Source organism: Phyllostomus discolor, chromosome 1, assembly GCF_004126475.2.
Source record: "Phyllostomus discolor isolate MPI-MPIP mPhyDis1 chromosome 1, mPhyDis1.pri.v3, whole genome shotgun sequence".
NCBI classification, from domain to species: domain Eukaryota; kingdom Metazoa; phylum Chordata; class Mammalia; order Chiroptera; family Phyllostomidae; genus Phyllostomus; species Phyllostomus discolor.
In genome coordinates, this window is record NC_040903.2 from 182,317,978 (window position 1) to 182,343,113 (window position 25,136).

The 25,136-nt window shown below is 43.9% G+C and overlaps 2 protein-coding genes across 15 annotated transcripts in view; one reads left to right on the forward strand and one right to left on the reverse strand.

The window, feature by feature from the left end:
* The window catches only part of FBXO34 (F-box protein 34), a 114,239-nt gene that overhangs the window by 71,351 nt on the left and 17,752 nt on the right, over nucleotides 1-25,136 (forward strand). For 12 of the 14 annotated variants that reach the window (XM_028505984.2, XM_028505983.2, XM_036010260.1 and 9 more), the window contains one exon: nucleotides 3,740-6,960. The exons of the other annotated variants lie outside the window; for them this stretch is intronic. In XM_028505984.2, the coding sequence (XP_028361785.1) occupies nucleotides 3,750-5,885 (2,136 nt within the window). In that variant the 5' untranslated portion in view covers nucleotides 3,740-3,749 and the 3' untranslated portion in view covers nucleotides 5,886-6,960. Of the gene's footprint in view, nucleotides 1-3,739; nucleotides 6,961-25,136 lie in introns of those variants that run through there. 14 annotated transcript variants of the gene reach the window in all.
* Nucleotides 19,848-25,136, reverse strand: part of ATG14 (autophagy related 14) — a 33,437-nt gene continuing 28,148 nt past the window's right edge. Inside the window, exon 10 of the mRNA XM_028507122.2 lies at nucleotides 19,848-22,749. Coding sequence (XP_028362923.1) covers nucleotides 22,443-22,749 — 307 coding nt within the window. The 3' untranslated portion in view covers nucleotides 19,848-22,442. The remainder of the gene's footprint in view (nucleotides 22,750-25,136) is intronic.

Genomic DNA, 25,136 nt, shown 5'->3' on the forward strand with positions numbered 1-25,136 from the left:
AAACACTCCTTCCTTCTCCATATCCCCCCATGTAGCCCACCCCAAGTCTCCCAGCACCCCACTACCCTTATAATACATATCACATTCTGTTGTAATCGACTGTTTACTTTTCTGTTTCCTCTAAAGCAGAGGTTAGGTCTTATTCATAATTGTACCAGTAATAATCAGCCCAGAGTGCTCAGTACATTTTTGATAATAAATGGATAGGAGGAAATGGGTGGCAGTTAATATGAAAAAAATTTGAATCTGTTATGCTAGTTTATGGTTCTGGATGCCTTAAATTTTGTGTCTTAAAGCAGTATGTGTGACCTTTGTTCATCTGTTCCTGTAGTGATGGCTCTGTGAACAAGCTTCCAGAGTGTGAAGTATGGTAGTAGGACGAAGCAGGAGTGAAGCCGAGTGGCTGGCTGGGGCAGGCTGCACCACCTGCCGTTGCGGGGAAGGCTAGGCTTTCCTGTAGGTAACAGCAGTGTAGCAGAGATAAGGTGGCTGTTGAAACTAGGGCGGCTCTGCGAGGGATGAAGAAGAGGGAGCATATTAGTGACCTGGTGAATGGGTGTGGGATCAGGGAGGAGGAATCGAAATGACTCAGTTTTCTGGCTTAGTTGACTAGGTACTTGATGTTATCATCAACTAGTTGTGTTGATTTTTGAGATTCTTGTTGATATCCAGGTGAGTGTGTCTGCTAGGCAGACAGTAGGATATGAAGCTTGGCAGAGCCCACCAGTGGAGGGTCATCAGTTTGTGGTGGTGAAAAACTACAAGAGATCACTTAGCTGTTTGGCTTAAGAGTAGTGATATCCTAGAAAGATGAGAAACTCTGAGGAACACTGATTAAGAGCAGAGGAAGAAGAAGAGAGAGCTGGGAAAAGGCAGTGTCAAAGAAACTGAGGAATTGAAGTTGAAGGGGAAATTTGGTGATAAGAAAAACCCATACCATTTTTCCTGCTTTAAAGAGAATAACAAGAAAATGGGTCTGTCTTTACCCAGCTGTCAGCTGTCGGAATATAAATGCTTCAGCATGGACTTCTGCTTGGCCGTTTGCTGGGCAGTCCCACCTCACCCCTGTCGGGGCCGCCCAGCACCCTAGCCCAAATCTGGAACCCCCAGCACTCTTGCATAAGGTCTAACACATGAGCTTTAACGTTCTGTCCTAATTAAATCTAAGGTTAAAACAGATTCCTGGGCCCAGTCCCAGAAATTCTGACTCAGTGGGCCCAGGGGTCTTAAATTTTTACAAGGACATTTCTGAGCGTCTCAGAACAGTCATGTGTAGGTAGGTGCTATAACCCTACATTTATTTAATTGCAAGACAGCAGGACTTTTTATGGTGAACTTTAAAAATACAATTGTGATAAAGAGATTGGCAACCATGGAAACCTGGCTGGAGCTTCCTGCAGTGCCTGTTTGAGGGAGTTAGGTGGGGGTGGGGAAAGTGCTACCATCTGGTTTAGTCTGTTAGAGATGGAAAGTTTTTATTTTATGGATTTTGCAGCAGATGCTCCTGGTGCCCTGTTCATGTTGGTGGTATCCACCACTGATTTCAACCAAAACCCAGTTTCTCACTCTTAAGTGTTGTCAGTACATTTCTATTTTCTCCCTGGGGGCCTTCAGGGCTTGCAAAGGAAGGAAAGAGGTTAACCCAGGGCACCTTCAGCCAGTTTGGAACTCGAGCCTAAATGTTCTTTCTCACTCAGGGGACCCACAGAATTGTCCCCCACCCTCCAGCCGTCACTCTGATTGCATCAAATGATCTTATTAGCTAACCCTCTTGTACCTTTCCTTCCCTCCCTTCTGTTCCCTGGGATCATCTCCTATTTAATCCTGCTAAAACCTTATCTATTATTAATGCATCATTTGAGCTGACTTCACAGGTTAATAAATGCAAACAAAGTCCACTGTAATCACTTTAGTTTCTTCCTAATGTCCTTGTCTATCAATTTAGCACCTAAAATAATGTGTGGGGGAGGAAGGCAAATAGAAGAACATATTGTGCAATGCAGAATGGTACACACATTGCTGAAGTTTAAATTTATCCACAGACATTCTGTAATGAGATCATTATATGAGAATGTATTGGGTTTTTTCAGCAAACTCCATTTTCATTTTACTTAGAGAGGAGTTGAAGGGATATGGAAAAACCAGAAAATTGTTGACACATAGATAGCACTAGATGTGTCTCTTGTTCATTTATCATTTCACCTATTTTATTTATATATCTCATCTTGAAGAATTCTGACTGGTTCTTTTGTAAGACCAAATTATAGAATATATAACAGAAAACTAAATGTTACAGTCCAAAAAGGGGAACATCTTTATAGGTTTAGGATATAAATTGCCAAAGATCTATTTCAGCGATAACTTTAAAAGTATACTTTGTGTGCCTTAAATGTAAGACTTCTCTTACCTAGCTAGAAGATACTCATTTCCACATTTCTTCTTTTAGCAGAGACTGGACTGTAGGAATTAAAAGTTGGAATGAAAGGTACACTTGTTCTGGATGATCACTTTCATTCTTCGTGATTAAAACTGATAACTGAAAGCAGTTACTGTGGTGGAGCAGGGGCACTGCAGTAAAGTCCCAGACACACTGCAGTAAAGTTTAAGGAGCGAATGAGAGAGGAGTGTGCTGAGTTGCCCAATATGTGTGTCCTAGACTGGTGTTCCCATGAGTGAGAGTAGGTAAAATGCCATGTTCTTAACCGCTCTTACCTCACTGCCACCAGCTCTGAGACTGAAGATGTTTATGTTGGTCTGTAGGTTTATTTTGTAGGAGACAAGCCCATCCTCACAGTACACTTTCTTCAGGGTGCTCTGTGTAGCAGTGGGCTATTTTGACATATAAATTGACAAGATCATTAGGTAGATAAATTAGTAGTCTAACTCCTCAGTTAATATTTCAATGCAGACTTAGAAAGGAAGTGACCAGTTCAAGGTAAAATCACCCTATGTAGTTAATCAGTGATATGGCAAGTACTAGAACTCAGATCTCTACATGTAATCATTTTTTTGTCTAATTTCTAAGATGGCTCCCAATGCCACCCCAGGTCAGGGAACAGAAAAAGGAAGGCACTTTTTCTGAACTAGTTCCAAATGGGTTTTAGAATTAATAAGGATTATGGGTTCCAGATTTGATTTATGATATTTGTAGAAAAATAGCAGTTAAGAGCTTATACAAATAGATTTTTTAGAAAATTAAGACTAATAGATGGGCAAAGTACATAAGCAAACAAGTAAAAAATTATAAACATCTAAATGTACAACAATGTGGGAATAGAAAACAATATAGCAATTTTGATAGACGTTTGCAACCAATAAAACACTAGTTGCAGTGACTTAGAAATAGTGTTAATCTACCTGGAATTCTGGATGGGTTCCTTTTCTATTTCCTTTCTTCTGTTATGTGCCTTTTACTTACTGTGTTATAATCGGTAAGTTCAAATTTCTTTATTTTAAGCAGTAATTTTAGGTATAGGATATTGACTAAATGTCACTTTTCTCTCATTTTCTTCACTGAGTCTGAAATTCACCATGGCCTATACACCATGGAAAGTGGTTAGTTTGCTTTTGTTATTCTTGATCATTGAAAACTAGCTGAAATGAGAGTTGGTAATGATTTAGTGAACTGATAGAAAATGTTTCTATTACTTGCTAGAACTGTCTGAGTGTAAGTTAAAAAAAAAAGCTTTCCTAAAAACAAAATGAGTATCATAATCAAATGTGTATTTCTTTCCTGTAGAGCCTCTGTTATGCACCTAAAACCATATTGGAATCTGCAGAAGAAAGCACAACCTCTGGAAATTAGCAAGGAAACTCTGAGAACTCCCATGAGCCACCAAGAGCCTATACATGATGAAAAATGCAAAGCTCTCTCCATGAAATCAGGTGTCTTTCCTTCCACCTCTCCTGGTAAAGCATCATCTCGAAAGCCTTTTGGGATTCTTTCTCCAAATGTTCTGTGCAGTATGAGTGGGAAGAGTCCTGTAGAGAGCAGCTTGAATGTTAAAACCAAGCAGAATGCACCACCTGCAACAATCCACCAGGGCGAAGAAGGGGAAGGGCCACTTGATATCTGGGCTGTGGTGAAACCAGGAAATACCAAGGAGAAAATTGCATTCTTTGCAGCCCACCAGTGTAGCAATAGGGTAGGATCTATGAAAATAAAAAGCTCCTGGGATATTGATGGGAGAGCTACTAAAAGAAGGAAAAAATCAGGAGACCTTAAAGAAGCCAAGACACAATTAGAAAGGATGAGGGAAGGCAGCAGCAGGTGCTTTGAGCCTGAGCCTTTCGCATGTGGCATTGAACACTGTTCCGTGCATTATGTGAGTGACAGTGGGGATGGTGTCTGTGCTGGGAGGCCCCTGTCAGTCATACAGATGGTTGCCTTCCTGGAGCAAAGAGCCAGCGCTGCTCTGCTAGCTGGTTGTGCGAAAAACTGCAGTAATTCACCCGCCATGGTGAGGATTTCTGAGCACTCCAGAGGTGTGCCACCAGCCTCTGAGCCCTTGTCTGCCCCAGGAGCTTGTGAAGAACCCACGGAAAGGGGAAATCCTGAGGGTGGTGAACCCCAGAGTGAGCCAGTCCGTGTCCTCGACATGGTAGCCAGGCTGGAGTCTGAGTGCCTGAAGCGGCAGAGCCAGCGTGAGCCTGGGAGCCTCTCGAGGAACAACAGCTTCCGTCGAAATGTAGGCCGGGTGTTGCTTGCGAATGGCACTCAGGCTGATGAAGACAAAGCAAACAAAGGCGCTTTGGAGACACCTGGCACTCAGGTGAATCCTGTGGGGTCTGTATCTGTGGACTGTGGCCCATCTAGAGCTGACCATTGTTCTTTTAAGGGGAAGCAGGCTTGGGATGGGGCTCCTCGGGGCTGTCCATCATTGCCAGCAGGTGTGGGTTTCCACGTGGATAGAGCAGAATTAGAGCCAGATCAGCACACTGCTGTGAAAAACAGCAGTCGATATGATGTAGAAATGACAGAGGAAATTGAGTCACCTTTTCCTCCTCAAACCTGTCCCCAAGCCATTGAGTTGCCCACAGATGCTATTAATTGCATGAGTAGAGAGCTCGCACCACAAAACCCTGATCAGAGAAGAAAAGAGTCCGTGTGCATTAGCATCACTGTATCCAAGGTGGAGGAGGACCAACCTTCTAATTTAAAGTCCTGTGAAGACCCACTTCCAGGGAGGTTGTTTTTTTTGCCCCGAGGTCAGCAAAAGTCAGACTGTTCTCAGCTGAATGAAAGCACAACAGAAGAGTCTTCAGAGGCCAGCCAGCTTGCAGATGCTGCTGAGGGTGGCGGAGTGTCTGATGGAAAAAGTGTTTCAGCCGATTCATTTGGGCCAACGCCAGCCTCCCCCGTGGAAAGTACAGTGCCGGTACTTGAGGTGTCCAGCTGGAAGAAGCAGGTGTCTCATGACTTTCTGGAGACAAGGTTTAAAATCCAGCAGCTTTTGGAGCCTCAGCAATACATGGCTTTCCTGCCCCACCACATTATGGTGAAAATCTTCAGGTTACTCCCCACCAAGAGTTTAGTGGCTCTTAAGTGTACCTGCTGCTATTTCAAGTTTATCATTGAATACTACAACATCAGGCCAGCAGATTCTCGCTGGGTTCGAGACCCACGCTACAGAGAGGATCCTTGTAAGCAGTGCAAGAAGAAATATGTGAAAGGGGACGTGTCCCTGTGCCGGTGGCACCCCAAGCCCTATTGCCAGGCATTGCCCTATGGGCCAGGATACTGGATGTGCTGCCACCGCTCTCAGAAGGGTTTCCCTGGCTGTAAGCTGGGTCTTCACGACAATCACTGGGTCCCTGCATGCCACAGCTTTAATCGGGCAATCCATAAGAAAGCAAAAGGGACTGAAACTGAAGAGGAATACTGAAGTCTGTGTGAGAGGTGACAAAATGACTGCTTTTTAAAACTGCAGAACACCGCCTAGACATACCGTTCAAGTGTTGCTTCTCCGAGTCCTCACTCTTGGAGAGAGTCTGTACTTACTCCTATAGGACTGCCATTGCTCGGGCACTTTTTAATGTACAAGCTGTACAAGAAAACCGGCCTCATTGTTTTATAGTGGCACTCACATTTGACCCAAGGTGGAAGCCCACAGTTTGGTTTTGGCTGTGAATAATTATGCCTGTTTCCCCAAATCAAATCGATCTTTAGAGGATGCAGACTTGCCACCATCAAGGATGTTGAGAAAAGTTCACTGCAGACTGTGCAGGCAATACCCTAAAAGGGGTTCCAGAAATGTTGTGAGCACTGGCAGCATATTTGAAGTAAGTGAGTAATGTCCTATGAAAAGAACAGCAGCAGTCGTGGATGAAAAGAATGCTTACGAAGGAAAAGTCAGGCACCTTACCTTAGATCTTGTATGCTTGATGCTGTGAGATTGATGTTTGTGGTTGGAGGTGGATTTCATGCCCTGTGGTGTTTACAGTGTATATAATGGTTGCGTTTCCATAGGGCTGTGAAAGTGCACATTAAACCCGAGCGCCTTTACCTGAGATGAGTGCTTTTGGCCCCTCTGTAAATAACACTTAAAAATCCGGTTGTATACAGTGGACAGCTGACTGAACACCATAATCACCACAATGCAGCTAGGGTAGTGTTGCGGCTATAATTGTGTGTGTGTTTTTTTTATTGTCTCAAATTTGTATATCCTGTATAAAATATGAATGTTTCCCAAATAAACTATGAATGTTTCCTGTATAATATATGAATGTTTCTGAGAAGAAACTCTAAATAGTAAAGAGGTTAACCTGTTCAAAAGATACCAAATAATGGTTTAACTGGACAACCTTAAAATTAGCATAGAGAGCAATTCTTTGTTATATTTTAGTGATTCAACAAGAATGAGAGATTATATAGTCAGATTATAACATTCTGTCTACTTTATTCTGTCTGGTTACAAATTTTTTTTTAAATTTCAATAAAAATATGCATCTTAAATGGGACCTGAGTTTAAGATTTTTTTTCCTCCTTTATTGAAGTAATGAAGGATATTGTAAATTGAGGTGTAAGAATTAAAAACTGTTTTTGAGTTGTTATGGAGAAGGGCAGAGAATATTTTTTCTGCTACTGAAAAGAGACCATCTTAACAAGCTTGCATTTGCACAGCCCTTTAACACTTGGAGTTTGTCATCTGCCCGTATTTCCTGTTGGATGAAGCATTATCTGGGAGATTCTTACAGTTTGCCTGGGCATAATTAATTAATTGTTCAGAAGTCATTAAGCATGTATACAGGCCTGTTGTCATGTCCTGCTTGGTGGGGCTTGGAGATACTGGGCCCCAGAAAGATGCTGTGGAGGATCTAAAACTAGGTGGCTTGAAATTCAGTACCCACCAAAAAATGCTGCAACCTCTGTGAGCTCTGGGCTGTGGAAAAACAATGGTAAATGACCAGGAGGGGCTGATAGGGAATGACGAATGAGGGTGGTACTGTGATGGTCCCAAAACAGAAAGATGTGAAGGTCGAGTAGGCTTTGGCTAGGCCTGGCATGCAGACTGGGGTAGCACTGGAGCCACGTGGAGCTGGGGTCACCTGTGGCTGAGGCAGTGTGTGGTCACAGAGCAGCTTCCAAATTGGAATCCACTTTGGTTTCCTCTCCCCTTATCCATAGGCAGTATCTGCTCATCCCTGGGAAGAGGGCCCTAAAACTGAAAAGTGTTTCTTGATGCTGAACAGTTCCACCCTTGTCAGGCACATGATAATGATACCTCTGACAGGCTGGAGCCTGCAGGCCAATTGATTGTGACTCAGGACTGAGGAGAGGCTGGGAACAGCTTGCTTTGGTCTTCGGCCACTCCAGAGGCCCTTGTGGCATCCTGTCCCTTCCCCGTGAGAAGCTAGTGCTGCTGTCTACACACCAGGAAGGGAGCTCTGGTACCACAGTGTGACTTTGGCCACCAGCAGCAAGAACTAGAAGAATCTTACACATCCCAGAACCCAGGGTACTTAAGGGATAGGTCAGGGTCAAGAGTACAAAGCTAAACAAAACAGAACCCTTCTTGGTTGGAAGAAGGGCCATTTTGTGTTTTCTTGGGGCCAGGCTATCTGACAAGCTCTTAAGAATCAGGAAACCAAGTCTGACCTAGTTGAACCCCTGCTGAGCCAGCCTGGCTCCAGCACAGATGAGGGGATTTGGGGCTGATAAACTCCCTGAAACATCTATGGCCAGTGGGTTTATCAGGGTTACAGCTTTGCAAACGTGCCTGTTTTTATGCTGTTTTATTTTCCCACTGGATTTTAGTAATGTTATCAGTGTTCTTCCTCGTGACTCACCCTAGCTGAGGTGTGTTGGAAACACTTTTTCTTTTTAATTAAAAAATGTAAGTACAGTTAATAAAGAATGTTACATTAGTTTCAGGTGTGAAACAGTGATAGACATGCATGTAACATGATGTATGTAACTTACTTATGTAACTATGAATGGTGGAAATGCTTTTTTCAACCTTGGAGTCCCCTGGCCTGAAGTTTCCAGTGCTTGTCCTCCCCTGCAGTTTGCTCCACAATGGCAGTTATCAATGTACCCTCCTCTAATAGGTTTGTTATGCTTCCTAATTTAGGATTAAAGGAGGTAGGATTTAGAGTACAGCTTGGTGTGCGATAAGTGCCCAGTAAATGTTAGTTATCATTATTATTGGTTCTTGGTCTGTATTTGCCCAGGGCGGACACACAGGATAAACACCCTTGGTTGGTTTTCCCAGCTCAGCCTTTCCAGGGCTGGTTTTCAGTGGGACACAAAGCTGTGACTGTGAAGGGTGAACTTACAAGGAGCAGAGGACATGGTAAGAATGGCCTAACCTCATCTTGGCATGTAGTTCTCTCTTTTGAACGGTGTGGCAGGACCCAGTTCCCAGTGTTGTGTGTGTGACCAAAAATTTAGCAGGTGGCATCAGAGGGTAGCCCCTCCCTGGTTTTCATTTCTGCCCTTAGGAGAAAGACGCTGTGCTGCAGAGCCCCCTAGTGCCAAGCTGGGGAAACCAGCCCACTTTTATTTCCTGCAACAGCCCTACACTAGCTGCCTTCCTGCGTTGCTGCAGACCTTAGACTTACAAAGCTGAAACAGTGTGGGCAGCAGGATCGGAGCTGCTTCCCCCTCCCCTGCCCAAATTAAGGAATCTTCCACTTGGCTTTTGCTTAGAAGCTCTGATGCACCTGGCCTACTTTTTATCTCCCATCCCTCACTTCACCATTTGAAAGAAAAACCAAAAACAGAAATCTGAATCAGAGGGAATCTTCCCCATCTCTGGGGGCATTTTGGCTTTGTCCCTTGCCCAGCAGTTGAGCTGTGCAAGGAAGAAATGAATTGTACAAAGGGCTAAGATTTAAAAAAAATTTCTGACCTTGTCAAAATAACTTGGGCTTTAAAATAGCCATGTCAAAAGATCATTCAAAATTGACCTCATACCCTGCCTTAGCCCCCAATAGCTCTGCTGAGGAGGTCTCTTCTTTCTTTGGGACCCCCACCTCATCCTGCCCACCTTGTCTGGCTGGCTTCACCCTGTGTATCTGCTACTTCACCCCCCCCCCCTTTTTGTATCTGGGCTCAGAGGGCAGCTTGGTCATGCTGTCCCCAGTGCCACGTGTACAGCACATGGCCCATAAAACGTTTATATTCCTCTCATGACTGTCTTTTAACATAAGGGGTATTAGCAGGTTCTTACTGCTCTGGGCTATCCCTAATTTTCCATCTAGTCTGAGAAACCTAAAGCAGAGTGAAGGGATCTAGGAAGATCTTTTCCTTTGACCACAGCTGGTCCCATGGGAGCATTCTTAGATAGGGATGCTCCACGGCAGCAACTGTCAGGTGTGTATTTGGTATGATCTGTGTTCTGTTCTTCCCAGTGGCTCCCCCGGTGGCTGGCTGCTTTGGGCTTCCTGACTGCAGAAGGCGAGGGTTATGCATGATCTAGGAGTTCCCTTCCTGGACTCTGTCCCATCACCCCTTCTAACTTGGATTTGTCAGGGCCTCCTTTGGACTGGCCTCGGACAGTTGTTATATGGGCATTCCCAGGTGGTTTCCATGGCTTTAATTGCCTTCATTCCGCCTTCTCTCAGCAGGCTGGCTATTCGTTCTCTCCTTCATCCCACAGCCTGCCACAAACACAAAGCCAGTCTGTACCAAAACTGTCTTGGTATGTATGTACTGTAGACTGCACCAATAATGAGCTGTTACCTAGCTTAGTGTCTGTTGGGAACAATGCTCCTTTAAATGCACTCTCTGCTGTGCTAAGCATTGGACACTAGGGACTCAAGATAGTTTCTGTCCCAGTGTTCCTTCAGGTTCAAACAAGCTGGTGTTGCAGGCTCTGAGTTGCTGTAAGTACCTGTGTGGGAAATGAACCAACCCTCTTCCATCAACATAAACACCATTCCTACATCTGCGGCCAGAGCTGGTGTTTGCACAACCTCGTGGGAAGAGTAAACACCACTGTGGTTATGCACCCTCGGGTGACTTCCAGTGTATTTATACCTAACTGGTTTAAGCAAAACCAGTTAGGCAGCACCCCAATTCTAGATCATTTGTTTGATCTTGGTGTTATTGTAGAGCAGGAGAGTCACTAGCGTTGGTAGCTGGGAGTGGGAGCAGAGGTGGGGCATACACACTAGCAACCCTTGTGAGATGTGATGTTTTTCTATTTAAAAAGCAAAACAAAACCTACCCCCCTCAAAGGCCCCACATCCACTCTTTAATTTTGGGTCTCTTTGTCTCAAATTTTTTGGATTAAGGTGGGCTCTCAGAAAGTTAAAAATTAGTAGTTCTAAATGTTTTGCCAGCAGGGAGTAAGTTCTAAAGTTAGCAATTTGGGAGATAATGACATACAGCTAAAATTACTCTTGGAAATCCTTTGTGTCCGTCAACCAGTAGAGGATGATATATACAGTGGTGGGAAATGGCAGAAGTCGGGTGGGATACGGTGCTCTTGCTGAGTGTGAGCCGTGTGCGGGAACAGACTTGGGAAACAGAACATCCCACCTGCCAGTTAACTGACACAGAATGACCTGTGCTGTTTAAATTATTGCCCTCCTGTCTGCACACCCCCCATCAGAAAATTGAACGGTTGCTTTACAATCTGGAATTTTCAGATGTCTATTACGTAGTATAAAGGGACTAATGCAGTTCTTAAAAAAAAAAATTCAAAATCAGTTAGTTGCCCAACAGTAAAAGGTACAGCAAGGTTGTATTTACTATCAGCTTCCTGCCCATTACAAAGTTATTCCATTGGCCTAATGGAGTGATGTCTGGTGGGCGGGTATGGATGGAGCGAGGCCTGGCTCCCCAGATTCCCCCTTCTGGGACTGAGCTGTGGTCCTTCCTCACAGAACTGTCTATGCAGGAAGCTGAGCATGATTCTGCCACAGGCTGTGTGGCCTGCACAACTGACTCTCCTTCCACAGACCTGAATGCCTCTCTCAGCAGAGATGGTGACTTGGCTGCCGTAGCAACCAAGCTGGGACCTCTTGTATGACCTCTTCCTTTTTCACGACCAGTAGTCTTGGCTCCAGGTGCCTCGACTTGCTTCCATTCTGTGCCCTGAAGAGGCTTTTTATTGCAGAGGGTCTCGACAGGAAACTGCCGGCACACCCAAAATGATCGAATTCGAGGAGGGTTTACTACAAGGGGTAGATAGAGGAGTGAGCCCTTTCCAATATTTTTGTGGCCCAGGGCCCATATCTTTGTTCATATCAATTACATGTTCAAATATTTCTGGATATCTCGAGTTAAAATATAAAGATAAATTTTACTTTGTAAAAAACTTTATTAAGGAATAATTTATGTACCGTAAAATTCACCCATGTTAAGTGTACCATAGATTTTTAAATTTCCTGAACTGTGCAGCAGTCACCACAATCCAGTTCTAGAACTTTCTTATCACCCTTCATAATACGATCCCTTTGTGGACATGGATTGTTTTCAAGATCCCCAGGTGGTTCTGTCCCTTGGCTGGGAAATGGGAGAGTGACATAAGGTAGCCCAGGTGCTGGGGCACCTAGTTGACACTGAAACAGATGTGAATGGAATTTAAAAGGATGTAAATGAGCATTCACAGGGGCAGTTTTGGCTCTAGGGAGACAAAGGACGCCGGCCAGCTGGTGAGATGGGTCGTGGAAGCCCAGGCCCACATCCAGAAAGGTTCATCTGGGCTGTGGAAAGTGCTGGGGGAGTGAGGGAGGAAGGGATAAGGAAATAGGGGGGCACATTCCACATTTCCACCTGGAAGGAGAATCCTGTACCTCCCCTGAGTCCAAACTTCCTACCTCCACTGGAGATTAGGAGGGGAGGAGGGGAATGGGAATTGGGGTGGGTGTGGGGAACATGCAAGACCCCCTGCATGGCCCAGAGCCAGGCACCTGGGAGTGAAATACCACCTGAGACACAGTGGGGCAAAGGAAGAGAATGAAGGACCCAGGGGTTCTCTTTCTCCCTTGGCATGGTAGACTGTTCTGTCCGGCTCAGTGTCCAGGGATGATCCCTGTCTGGACTCCTGAGGCATCCCCTTGCTGTCCTTCCAGCAGGACCTTGCCCCACCCCATCACTCTGCCTCCTGTCTGTCACAGCATCGTCGGCCACTGTAGGCTCCATGGAGACTGAGTTTATCATCATCCTGTGATTGCTCCTAGTGACTCATCCATTTGTGTTATATCTAGTCTGTGGCTTTGGCAGGCGCTACTGCCCACAAGGGCTGGGCTCCTGACCAGCACTGCAGCAGAGGCCTCTGCGGTGTGCCCAGTTCACCCTGCTCTGTCCCCTTCACCTTGGAGAGAGCAACTCAAGACTGGTGAGTGGCACACACTATGTCTCCCAGAACTCAGCTGTAAACAGACCCACCTAGTCTACTTAAAGTAAGAAAGGGATTTGTTAAAAGATGGTAAGTTTTCCCAAATCTGTGGGTCAGGACGCAGGCTCCAAATCCAAGCAGCGGGAAAAGACTGCAGTCACACCCTGGGGACTGCTTTGTAACACTTCTGATGAAGTTGGGTCCGGACACAAAGCTCAGCTACCGCCAAGCCCCTCGAAGAACCAACACCTTGGCACTGTGTTTACTACATGTGTAGGTCCCATGGGCACAAGCTCCACTGTGAGTCCCTTTCTCAGGCATGTCTGATTGGCTGAACCTGGCCACATGACTGCATCCCAGATGTCCATTTATGAACAGCCAGGCCACATAAAATTCACCACTGTCCCTCTAGTCAGAGGACTTCAGTTCTGACTTTAGCTTCCTATTTCATGATTTTGGGTTTCTCTAGTTTGTTCTCTAACCCTCTCATTTCTCATCTGTAAAATGGGCACAAAGGCTCTTCCCACTTTGCTCACTTGAGGGATGTCATTGGACCTAATTTTACCTTTTTTACTTCTTCAATGAGCCTGCCAGAAAAATTTACATGTGGGTTACACCATTTTCCATTGGACAGTGCTGTTCCAGATTAATACTTAAATATTAATGTACATAGGAATTATTGAAATGAAGATTCTGATTCAGTAGCTCTGAGGTGGTACCGAAGATGCTGCATATCTTCTTTTAAAGTGAAATTTAAAAGAAAATTGTTTATTGGGATAACACTGGTTAATAACTATATAATTTTCAGGTATACAAGATTATAATTTAACACCTGTGTAAGTCTATTGCGAGCTTACCACCCAAAGTCTAGTTTCCTCCCATTAACATATATTTGACCCCCTTTACCCACTTCCCACCTCTTTCCTCTCTGGCAACAACATTTTGTTGTATCTAATGAGTTTGATTTTGTTACCTTTTGTTTTTTATTCCAAATGAGTGTAATCATGGTTTATGTCCTTTTCCTTCTGATTTATTGCATTTAGCATAATTCTCTCCAAATCCATCCATGTTGTCTCAAGTGGCCATATTTCATCTTTTTATGGCTGAGTAGTACCACAATTTTTATACAATCACCTGTTGAGGGACGATTAGGTTGTCTTTGTGTACTGGCTATTATAAATAATACTGCAGGGAACATGGGGTATGTATCTTTATAAATAAGTGCCTTTATAGTTCAGGGGTAACATATAGTAGTTCCAGTTTTTGTTTTTAGAGGAATCTCCATTCTGTTTTCCATAGTGGCATTCCCACCAACGGTGTATGAGGGTTCTGTTTGTTCCACATTCTATCCAACCTTATTTCTTGTCACTTTGATAATAGCCCTTCTAACAGTGGTGAAGTGGTATTGTGATTTTGATTTTAATTTCTCTAGTAACTAGTGATGTCAAACATCTTTTCATTTGCCTGTTGGTCATCTGTATGTCTTACTTGGAAAAGTGTTTATACAGGTCATCTGCCCAATTTTGAATCGGATTTTGTTGTTGAGTTGTATGAGTTCTTTATATATTTTGGATATCAAACCCTTATCGGAAGTATCATTTGGAAGTATCTTTTTCCATTTCATTGGTTACCTTTTTGTTTTGATTTTTCTGTGCAGAAGCCTTTTAGTTTGGTTTTTGCCTTTGTATCCCTTACCTTTGGTGTCAAGTTCACAAAAGCACCTCAGAAAACAAAATCCGTGTCTGTTTTTTTCTATGTATTTTATTGGTTTAGGTCTTAGATTCAACTCTTTTAACTCATTTTGAGTTAACTTTTGTGTATGATTTAAGATAGTAATCTAGTTTCATTCTTTTCTCTGTGGCTCTCCAGTTTTTCCAACACCATTAATTGAAGAGATTTTCTTTTCTACCTGTGTAATCTTGGCTCCTTTGTTGAAAAGTAGTTGCCTACATATGTGTGGGTTTATTTCTGGGCTTTCGGTTTTGTTTGGTGTGTTTTTTGGTCAACACCATGCTGTTTTGATGAATATGTATGTATGTCCATATCCTTGTAGCAGTTCGGTATCACATAGCACAATACCTCTGACTTTTTCTTTCTCAAAATTGCTCTGCCTATGCCTGTCTTTGAGATGGAGCTTCTGAAGGCAATATGTCGTTGGGTCTTTTTTCTAATCCATTGTGCCATTCTGTACCTTTTGATTGGTAAGTTCAGTCCACTTCCATTTAAGGTGATTATTGATATATGAGGACTTACTACAGCCATTTTATCTTTTGTGGTTGCCCTGTGTTTCCACTGTTTTTTTTTTCCCTTGTGATTTCATTGGGTTTATGTTAAAAAATGTTTCACACATGGTCCCTATTCTTTTGATTGCATTTTATTTTCATTTACCTGTGCAAGTTAAGTCATTTTCTTCCTCCCTTTTGATGTTTCGCCACAAATTATCCCTCTATGCTATGTGTTCATTTCCAAATTGCAGAACTTAGTCTTTAAAAAAAAATACCTTCTCCTTTAACCTTCATCAAGTTTATTCAACAATAGGTTCCGAAACAGAGTTGCAATTTCCTGTTTCTGTCATGTTACTCAAGCTTTGTAGACTTCTGTCTTTGTTTCAGGTAAAAGCTCCTCTCATTTCTTATAATGCAGATCTTGTGGGGGTAAATTACTCCATCTTTTTTGGGGGGGAGGTCTGGAACAGCCTTTATTTCTCCTTTGTGTCTAAGGGATAACTTTGCTGAATATATTATTCTTGGCTGGTTATTTCTCTATTTCAGTACATTAAATATTTCATTCCATGCTTCCTTGGCTTGTAAGGTTTCTCCTGAAAAATACGATAATCTAATGGGGTTTCCATTGTGGTTTACAGCTGCTCCCCACCCACCTGCCCCAGCTGCCTTGAGAATTCTGTCATTAACTTTTGCAAGTTTTAATATAATGTGTCTTGAAGAAGGTCTTTTTGCTTCCATTTCTTCCATTTCCATTCTTGGATTCTAGAAGGGTCTAGCTCTTTCCATAGGTTTGGGGATTTCTCATTGGCTACTGCTTTTCATATGCTCTCTGTTCCCTTCCTAATGGAGTCAGACAGTTCTTGTAGAGCTCATTTTCTAAACTGTTAAGTCTAAGTCTCTCTCTTCTTCCACTTGAGCCATTTCTAGGTTTCTATCTTTGAGCTTGCTAATTCTCTCTTCCATCTGGTCTGCTTCATTTCCAGTGCTCTCTATGCATTGTTCATCTCAGTAATTGAGTTCTTAAGCTCCAGAATTTCTTTTTTTTTTTTATCCTCACCCAAGGACATTTTTTTATTTGCTTTTTAGAGAGAAAGGAAGGGTAAGGCAGGGTGGAGAGACAGACAAGAGAAACATCGATGTTGAGAAATGTCAGTGGATGCCTCTCATACATGTCCTGACTAGGGACTGGTGACCTTTTGCTTTGCAGGACAATGCCCAACTAACCAAGCCACACTGATGGGGGCTGTTTGGTTCTTTCTTGTAGTTGGGCAATCTCTTCGGTAAAGTACACCTTTTGTTCATTGATTTTATTCCTGAGTCACTGAACTGCCTTTCTGAGTTTTCTTGTATCTTATAACTTGTAATTCATAACTGCAATCTTTAATCCACTTGTCATTTAAATCATAGCCTTCCATATCTTCGAGTTTGGTTTCTGGAGACTTCTCATTTTCTTTTTTTGCAGAGAAAAGAATTTACTGCAAGGCTGCCAGACAAGGGTAAAATAGACAAAACTCAAATCTGTCTCCTTGAACTCAGGCTTGAGACAAGTTTTTACAAGGTGAGGTTAATAAACTGTTATATATATTCATAAATTCTAATTCAGGAGGGTCTGAATGGTTCTGAAACTTTGGCCAATTAAGGTAAGGTATAGGAAGGCAAGAGAAAGTACAAAGGAATTCCAGTTTGGCCGCATTTGATTGGTTGAAGTCATGAACTCCTTGTGGTGGTTGGTTTTACTTTGGCCTGGGCAACAGTTCCAGCAGGTACCCCTCACTTTGGCAATGGGCCTATGAGGGCCAAATCTTCAAAGGACTTCTGTGGTAGTGTGACATTTGGTTGTGCTGAGGGCTCAAGGTCACATCAGAGATACTCACTGTGTAGACTCAAGTTGGCTAGACTATTTCAGCTGTCAATGTAAGAAACATTCAAGCCTGTACACAATTTTTATAAAAGTTTATTTGCACCGAATTGATGACACATCAGGGACCCAGATCACAAATGCTCCCCGACTTTTTATTTTCTTTATGTGCTACTCTGTTGCCTTGGTTATTCATGGTACTTGATACATTGTTTCTCTGCCACCACATTTGAGGTAGTGAACTCTTTTCAGGTATTGTTTTGCTCTTAACAATAAACAGGTTAATAAGTAGATGCCCTTCATATTCCAGTAGATGGTGTGAAAGCGCAAGCCTTTTGTTTTCTCTTACCTGCATTACTGGCGCTCCTGGAATCTTGGTGGGGCAGTGTCACCGTGGCTGTGGAAAATGCACTGTACTCCCCAGGTGGTGAGCATTCCCTCTGTGTCCAGGTTGCTGAGTCGTGGCACCACCCCCATGGTGTGGCAATGGCAGGCAGCAGGGCTCCAGGCTGGGAGTTCCCAGCGCCACCTCCGTGTTACCAGTGGCTGCCCCAGTGCTGTGCTGTGTGAGGCACCTCCACGGCCTCTGGTGGATTTACTGCAGTGGGTGGGTGAGGACAGTAGGGTTGGTGAGTCTGCTGGCTTTGCCCTCTCTCTAGTAATGGTGGCTGCTTGTCCTCAGCAGTCACACCACTGTACTGTCTCCGCTTGTCACTGGGTTTCGGCACAATGGGCACCAACTTCTGAGGCAGCAGTGTTGCTTTTGCCCCACCCTACCCTCCAGGCTGCAGTGTGAGGATTGTAGCCAGAGATGTCCACACCTATCAGTGTCAGCTGGGGCTGTGGTGGGTGCCAAACTGTCTCTACCTCCATCGCTGTCCTTCCCCCATCTGGCCGCCTGTGCCTGTTCCAATATGCCCACCTTCAGCTGAATCAACATGTGGATCTTTCAGACACGTTTGTGTGTTGAGCAGAGGATCCTTGAATTGTAGTTGGGTGTCTAACTTGTAACTTTAAGGAGAGATACAAATGGGTCTTCTCACTCTGCCCTTATGCTGAGGTCACTCTCAAGATCATGCATCTCTAACAGGCTCCCAGGTGATGCTGGCACTGCAGGTGCAAAGATCACTTCTTGAGTAGCAGCAAGGCTGTAGAGAAACTTAGGAGCTAAAGGGTCTCGGGCATGGCGTTCACAGAGATCTCTGCAGTCCTTCAGCTCTTATTAGCAGGATTTTTCCTCAGAGCCCTCAAGGGGGTAGCAGAACTTCCAATTGAAGCCACTGTCAATGCCCTGGTAGAGATCCCCATTTGTGGGTGCTGGCGGAGCCCTTCCAGCTATGAAGGCAACTATTAATGTGGACACAGAAGATATGCATCTGTCATTCCTTTGTCAGCCTTGGAATAGGATGTCTCTTCCACCTACTATTACAGACCACTTGGCACTTTATTACTCAGATCGTGACCCACGTATTTGCATATATGCTCTACAAATGTCTTCCAGATGATGTTTTTAAATTTAGGGAAATAAGCTGCTGGGAATGGTAGGAAAGCCCCTTCTTCAAAATCTAGGAATCTCCTGAAGTTATACAGCAAATGCTAAAAAGTCACACCCAAAGGGGGAGGTGATGAACAATCTGGGTGATGTTGATCTGGGGATGTTACTGCCTCCGTCACAGGACTCTTAATAACTCAGTTTCTGGTACTAAACGGGCTGTAGCCCATCTTTCAACACGTACCTTGTGATATACAGTATCTCTTGCCTATTTCTTACTTCTCAAAGGGGCCTGTTCAAAATCTACACCAGAGTTTCCCTCACCACAGACTGTCTCACATGTTCCTATAAAAATCAGTAAAAAAAAAGTCACTGATGTGGCTCTTACTGTTTTACTATTCCTTTTCTTCCAGAAAAGATTGTCCCTAGAGAAAAGAAACTGGTGGTTTCTGGTTTAAAAAACCCCACTTCATCTATGTAACTCCAAGCAGACTGTGAACTCCTTCCCCAGGGTGTTTCCTCACCAGAACCTTGGAATGGGGGCTGGAGCTGGCTTTCTCTCATTAAGCATTTCATAGCTGAAGTTAGATGACTTACTCAAAAGCCCGGTTTCCAATTTCCTGGTACATTTTGTTGAAACAACTTTTAAATGACCTCTTTGTTCACAAAGGACAAAGCTACCCATCCTTAGTTCTACCCATCTGCTTCAACCTGATTCGTACATCAACTACAGTGTAACACCGGGGGCTGGAAATTTCCATGTGCATACTGGACGGGAACATGTCTGTAATTCAATAGAGAGACTGCAGGACATTAACTGAGGTACATGCCATGTTCAGGCCCCTTCCATCTCTGTGCCTGCTTCCTCCTGCTGCAGGTAGGGAGTAGGACGGCCACAGCAACAGTTCATCACCACTTCTCCAGGTCGGCCTGACTGTTCCCCTGCAGTCAGTCTTGGTATCCCTGAGCCTGCAGGATCCTCTGTCTGGGAGAGAGCCGTTACCAGAGGGGTGGGGGGAGGTGGGAAGGGATTCTCCAAAACTACTTGATTCTTCCTCTAGCTTGACAGATTCCCTTTAATTTTTATCCTTTTTCTTTCTCTCTTGTCCTGAAGAAAATCTGGGCAGGTTCGTGTGGGCATCCTAGAGACTACCCCTTCCCTCCCCGGGGGGCTGTCACAACACCAAGTCACTATAGGGCACAAGCATCATGTGATGGCCACCAAAGAAAAATCCATCTTTCAAGAAAGTATGTAGCCAGTCAGCAACCAGTTTCCCAGATTACTACAGATGGACCATTATCGTGACCAACCACCACCATCAATAATTTTTAAGAAGCATTAGTGGGCGTATTTTCTTGCCTGACAAAAGATTATCCTGTAATTTAGATAAAATATTCCAGTGTCAAACCTCATTCTTGTTACCCGTAATGTATCAGTATTAAGAATAGTCAGTTTGAAAAAGACATATGTATTAGCAAAGTACTGTTAAAAGATTTATTATAATAATAGAATAAAAGTTTAGAAAACATTTGTATGACTCAAACTAGCTTGGAAGTTGCAGAGCAATGGGAAATTTCTGCAACGTAACACCATGAGGATATTCTCAGATATTGTGGTTCTTTTAACAGCATGCCACCAAACGCTCTCTCCCAAATCATCAACACACAAGTCCTTAAATGAATCCTGTCTGCTACACCCAATGCTGACATGTTTTTCATCTTAACTTACAGATGTGCGAAACTTTTCTCAGCCATGCGCCATTACAGAAAAGTCCTTAACACACCATTTTAAGCAGCCTATTTGGTGCCGCTGGGTTTTTATTAGTATTACCTTGTTTCAACAAATCATTTTAATATGGAAAAAAAGGACCAAGTTCTATGGCTTTTTGTTTAAAAATAAAAAACCAGCTTCAGTTTTTTAAAAAAGCTGTTTACATATGGTTCTGGCACCTACATGATAGATTTTAATGAGCAGCAAAGAGAGTAGAAAACAGTGGTTGAAATGTATACTTCAGAATATTTACAGGGTGGATCCAGTGCAAAATAATGAAAACCAAATACTTCAGCAGAGTAAGCTAGTATGTTGGTGTTCACGACCACTAGAGGGTTTGATCATTTAACCCTAAGTAAAGTGCCTCTAGGTGATAGCAACAAGAAACGTACCCTATCAATCCCCACACTCCCCGTATCCTGGTAAGTTTTGTAGAATTGCTCTTGATGCGCGTTTGTGATCTCTGGATTCTGTTCTTTAGCTTCATCTCACATGCATGGTTCTGTGAGAGGCTCACTTGGGAGAAGCATGGCTAGCGTGCCTTTCAGTTGAAGTCAGGCTCTGCCTTCGTGCCCCGAGTGAACGAAGCTCTTCTTTGTAAGGGTTGGAAGTACCTGGATAACTCTTACCTCGTGGGATTTTAAGTTCATTTGGTAATTTGTTCACGTCTACCACTCCATGAATTACAGGCCTGGATGGTACAATGCAGGCAAGCCCACAATCATAAAGCTGAGTGGTTCAAACAGGAGCGCCCGTTTCCTCCCAAAGTGGAACATTCAGAGCCAGGGAACTTGGGACTCCTGGATAGGAATAGACACACTGCTGCAACTCTACCCAAGACTCCACCAAACACTATACCAACAGCAAGAGCTATATATATAGCACCTCGGATTTGGAGGCAAAGTATCACCTATAATAAGGACAACAAGAAAAGAAGCGAGGGCAGGGCAAACCTCCATGAGTCCTCTGAGGTACTATCATGCTAGTCACACTAACAAGGTACGGTGATAAATGCCTGTTAGGAGTTTTTCATAGGACTTCTTTTTGTAGTTGTTACATAGGAATTTTTTTTTGCAGTTATTAAAAATAAACTACTTACATATTTGTACATAATGCCTCTCTACAGTTTTCTTAGAAGATTGTCACTAAGAGAATGACAAGACACGTTAGCTGAAAATGATCTCTTGGTGAGGAAGATTCTTCCACAGACCTTTCCCCAGGAAAGAGAAGAGTAGCGCCGGCTCTAGTGAGGGAAGGCAGTGTCCGCAGAGCAGCAGAGACCTCTAGGAAACAAACCAGCAGGACGGGTTTCCCTGGAAACCCTGCCGCCACCAGACCCCTCAGGAAGCAACGGGGACACCAAAAGACAGCAAAGGCCACTCACTTCAGTGGCTTTTAACCTGCGCCCAGGCAGGCGTTTAGCTTACATTAACGAAGACCTTAATGACTTCATCTTTCACTCACAGAAAATAAGTTCAATTTCCAAATGCACATAGTGTAGATGGTAGGAATTCAATAATCTAGTTAAGAAGGAACTTAATTCCCCTCAGAATATAAGAAAATAGGTTTAAAATCTCTAGGACATTATTGCAGCTAGAATTTCTTCTGTTCATGGATATGGGTCCTAAAGAAAAGACCTTAGTTTCTTTGGTGTGTGGGGAGAAAAACAGGAATGTCTCACGAGCTACGACAGAGCAGCACAAGTGAAATAATTTTTAAACTACCCATCCTCCCCCAAAACACTCCCTTTCCAAACAAAACCAAAATTCTTGACCTAAAAAGCAAACATGACAAAATTATAAAGAAATCAAGTATTTCAAATTGCTTGCTGGTTCTCTGTACAAAACCGATCGCATGAAAACAAACTCATATTAAACAGTTTTATCTTTCAAGTCCTGATCAAGAATCACTTCCTTGTGATTCAGCCTCTAAAATGTAAAGTGTTCAGGAACAGTCTCAGCATCGCACGGACCAACACACCAGCCTGTGTCTGTGGGTCCCCTGGCCTGTGATCAGAGGGAGCCCAAACGGATTTCTGCCTCAACAGAACTGTCCTGCTCTGGTCCTTCCTCCACCAACACTAGTTTGGGTGGCAGGACCTTTGACCCCTCTGTTGTATTAGTTACCATAAGGATGGTGGTCAACACCACTGGCCATCTGACAAACAGAAATGCTTGCCTCCCTGCTCTAAAACAAAACAAAAAAAGTTTAAAACCTTTTTGTTCCAGGCATGGTCTTACCTAATACATAAAGTTTGCTAGTTTACTTTCTTGATGCAAATCTGGCATGTTTTGATCCATGCTTGTTAACGGTGTCCAGTGTAAGCTTTAAACCAGGAGGTCACCGAGGCTGCAGCAGAGGAGATCATTCCGCCGGCACTGCTGCTCGCGATGGGCGGGGACGCCTGGGTGCTCTGGCTCTGAGAGACTTCCACAGGCTGGGAAGGGATATCACAAAACCGGGGGCTTGGCAAGTTCTCCCAGTCTGTGCCCAGGTCTGTTTCCTCGTCACTTATGCGCTCCTCTCCACTCTCATCTGATTCTCCAGCAGCTCCGGGATCCACAAATTCCATGGACTCCTCCAGGTCTGCTCGTACTTCAAAGGGTCCCGACCTGTGTGCAGACAGTGAGGGCCTCTTTAAGACAACCAGTATTCTCACATGTGACAATAGGTGACAGAAGACCTGATGGCATGTAGGAGACCCAGAACTATGGCTGCACCTGCTTCCTAAGTCTGCACTGTATTCAGTCGCTGTTGGTCTGAGTTGTTTTTTTTTTTCTTTTAATCTAAATAGATCCCATCCAAGTAATGAGTAGTGCACCAAACCACACTTCTCAATTCTACCTAATTTGTGAAGACTCTGGATAGAAAAATCAGTTCACTGGTACCTAGATCTATTCTGGTCCAAAATACGATTTTGTGTTTTAAACAACTGCATTGTCTATGCATTCGAATGACACAATTTGGACAAAAAGTCACCTGATGTATATATTCAGGTATGTTAGTGCAGCAAGTACCAAATGGCGTACAAAGAAAATGGTAAGATGTTCTCTGGCTTATAAAGCCCAGTTATTAACTCAATTATTAAACTCAAGACTCAAAAGAGCTAAATGACACAGCTGTGTGCATGTTAGCAGAGCTTCCTGGGGACGGTGTCAGCAGCAGCTGTCGAACCCGTCTAGGTATCACATAATTTTCTAGGGACACGTTTATAGCACAGAGTGAGATAGGATTATTCAGAATATATTCATCTGGAATAGTGCATACTTACTTCTATACTGTCTTTTAGGAAATATTTTTTTATTCCCCAAAGGTTCCTTATAATGTCCTCAGCTCCAAACCCAATAACCTTTTTTTCTCAGGCCTCACTCCCTGTGACAGGCCTTTTGCTTCTCCCTTTTCAAGTGCCCTCCAGCTCCCGCCTCACAGGAGCCAGGCTGCACCTCCTTCAGGTGGGCAGTCCCCCCACCACGGCCCCTCCAGGGGACCCTGCAACCAGTCCCTCCAGCAGCCTCTATCCATGCACTGTTGCCCCCAATATAATATGGTCCAATGCCCTGGTTTGTTTTAAAGTTTCACTAGTAATTTGGGGAAAATGCCAGAGGAGAGCAAAAATAACAGAGAAAGGAGAAATAGCCTAGAATTGTACAGCCTGCCCTTTCAGTCCTTGGTCCAAACTTCTTAGTTTTCACAATGATAAAGGCCTAGCGTTCACCTCCTGTGCACCTCACCAGACCTGCACCTGCTGACTCACTTTTCCCAGGGTCGGGCAGCCTCCTTCCCTCCAAGACAACCACGCTGCTTCCCACTTGGATCACAGCAACAGGAATGGCCAATGTTTTTTGCTCTAGGCACTGTTTTTAAGGCTTCGCAAATATTAATTAAATTGAAGATGTGCCACAGGGTTTCTGTTGGTCACTAGTGAACAATTTACATTCCAAAAAGCCCCTCAAACTGGGCCTCCACTCTGTGCCTTTCTCCCATCACTTCCAGTGTAATCACTACCTGCCCAGCACACCTGTTCCCCCCCCCCCCCCCCCGCATTAACTAGCATAAAAATTAAGTCTTTCTGCTTAATGTCTTTGGGGAATACAGATTATAAAATAAAGCCAGGGAACTTTATTTTCTCATGATACAGGGACTTAACTCCTGTCAATTAAGCAACAAAATGATCTTTTTGGCTTTTTAAAAGTCTCATTTTGCAAAACAGCTTATTTAAAAAATATTATAGAATATACAACATCAAGAGTGAACATCCAGAATGTAAACTCTGGACTTTGAATGACTGATGCGGCCACCGGCCTGCAGTGACCTCAGAATGCTGCAGATGGCTTGTTGAAACACAAGAAAAACATACACAGGGACAACCAGGTCCTGTGGGGAAGTAGGGATGAAACAGCCACTCTCTCTAGTGGGGAGCACCTGTTCCCCCCCCCCCCCGCCCCCCGCAAGCAGGCTTTTATTAAGAATACAGACACAGTTTGTGGATTACAGTCTGGCAGGGAAGCTCAAAAGGGATAGGTAATTTTCAAAGGGTCTGAGAGAACTCCTGCTGGGATTCTGGGCAGAGTTTGGGGTTTTATCACTGAAAAGGACTACAGGACCTAAAAAGCTAGTCTTGTTTCCTGCCCATGCCTTCATATTCTAATTCAATAGCATCCTCCGGCAAGCAGATCTCACAGGATCTTGCATATTATATGTCCCAGGCCTGATTACCCCGGGGGTCCACCGGCTCTGGTCTGGACTGCACCGCCCCTGTTATTTCCGCAGGCCTGAGTCGGGCAGAGGAGACAAAGGCAGCCAGGAGACTTGGATTTCTCACAACTAAGAACAAGGACTCAGGTTTTGACAAAGCCGAGGGGGCAGGGATCGATGTCCATCACCCCTTCATTTCCACTGCCCCGAGTCTCTTCCCTGAGGCCTCCTTGTGATCATGCCTGTCTTAGGCAATTTCCCCCATGGGAAATCTTACCCGTCATTGGCTAACTGATCAAGCATA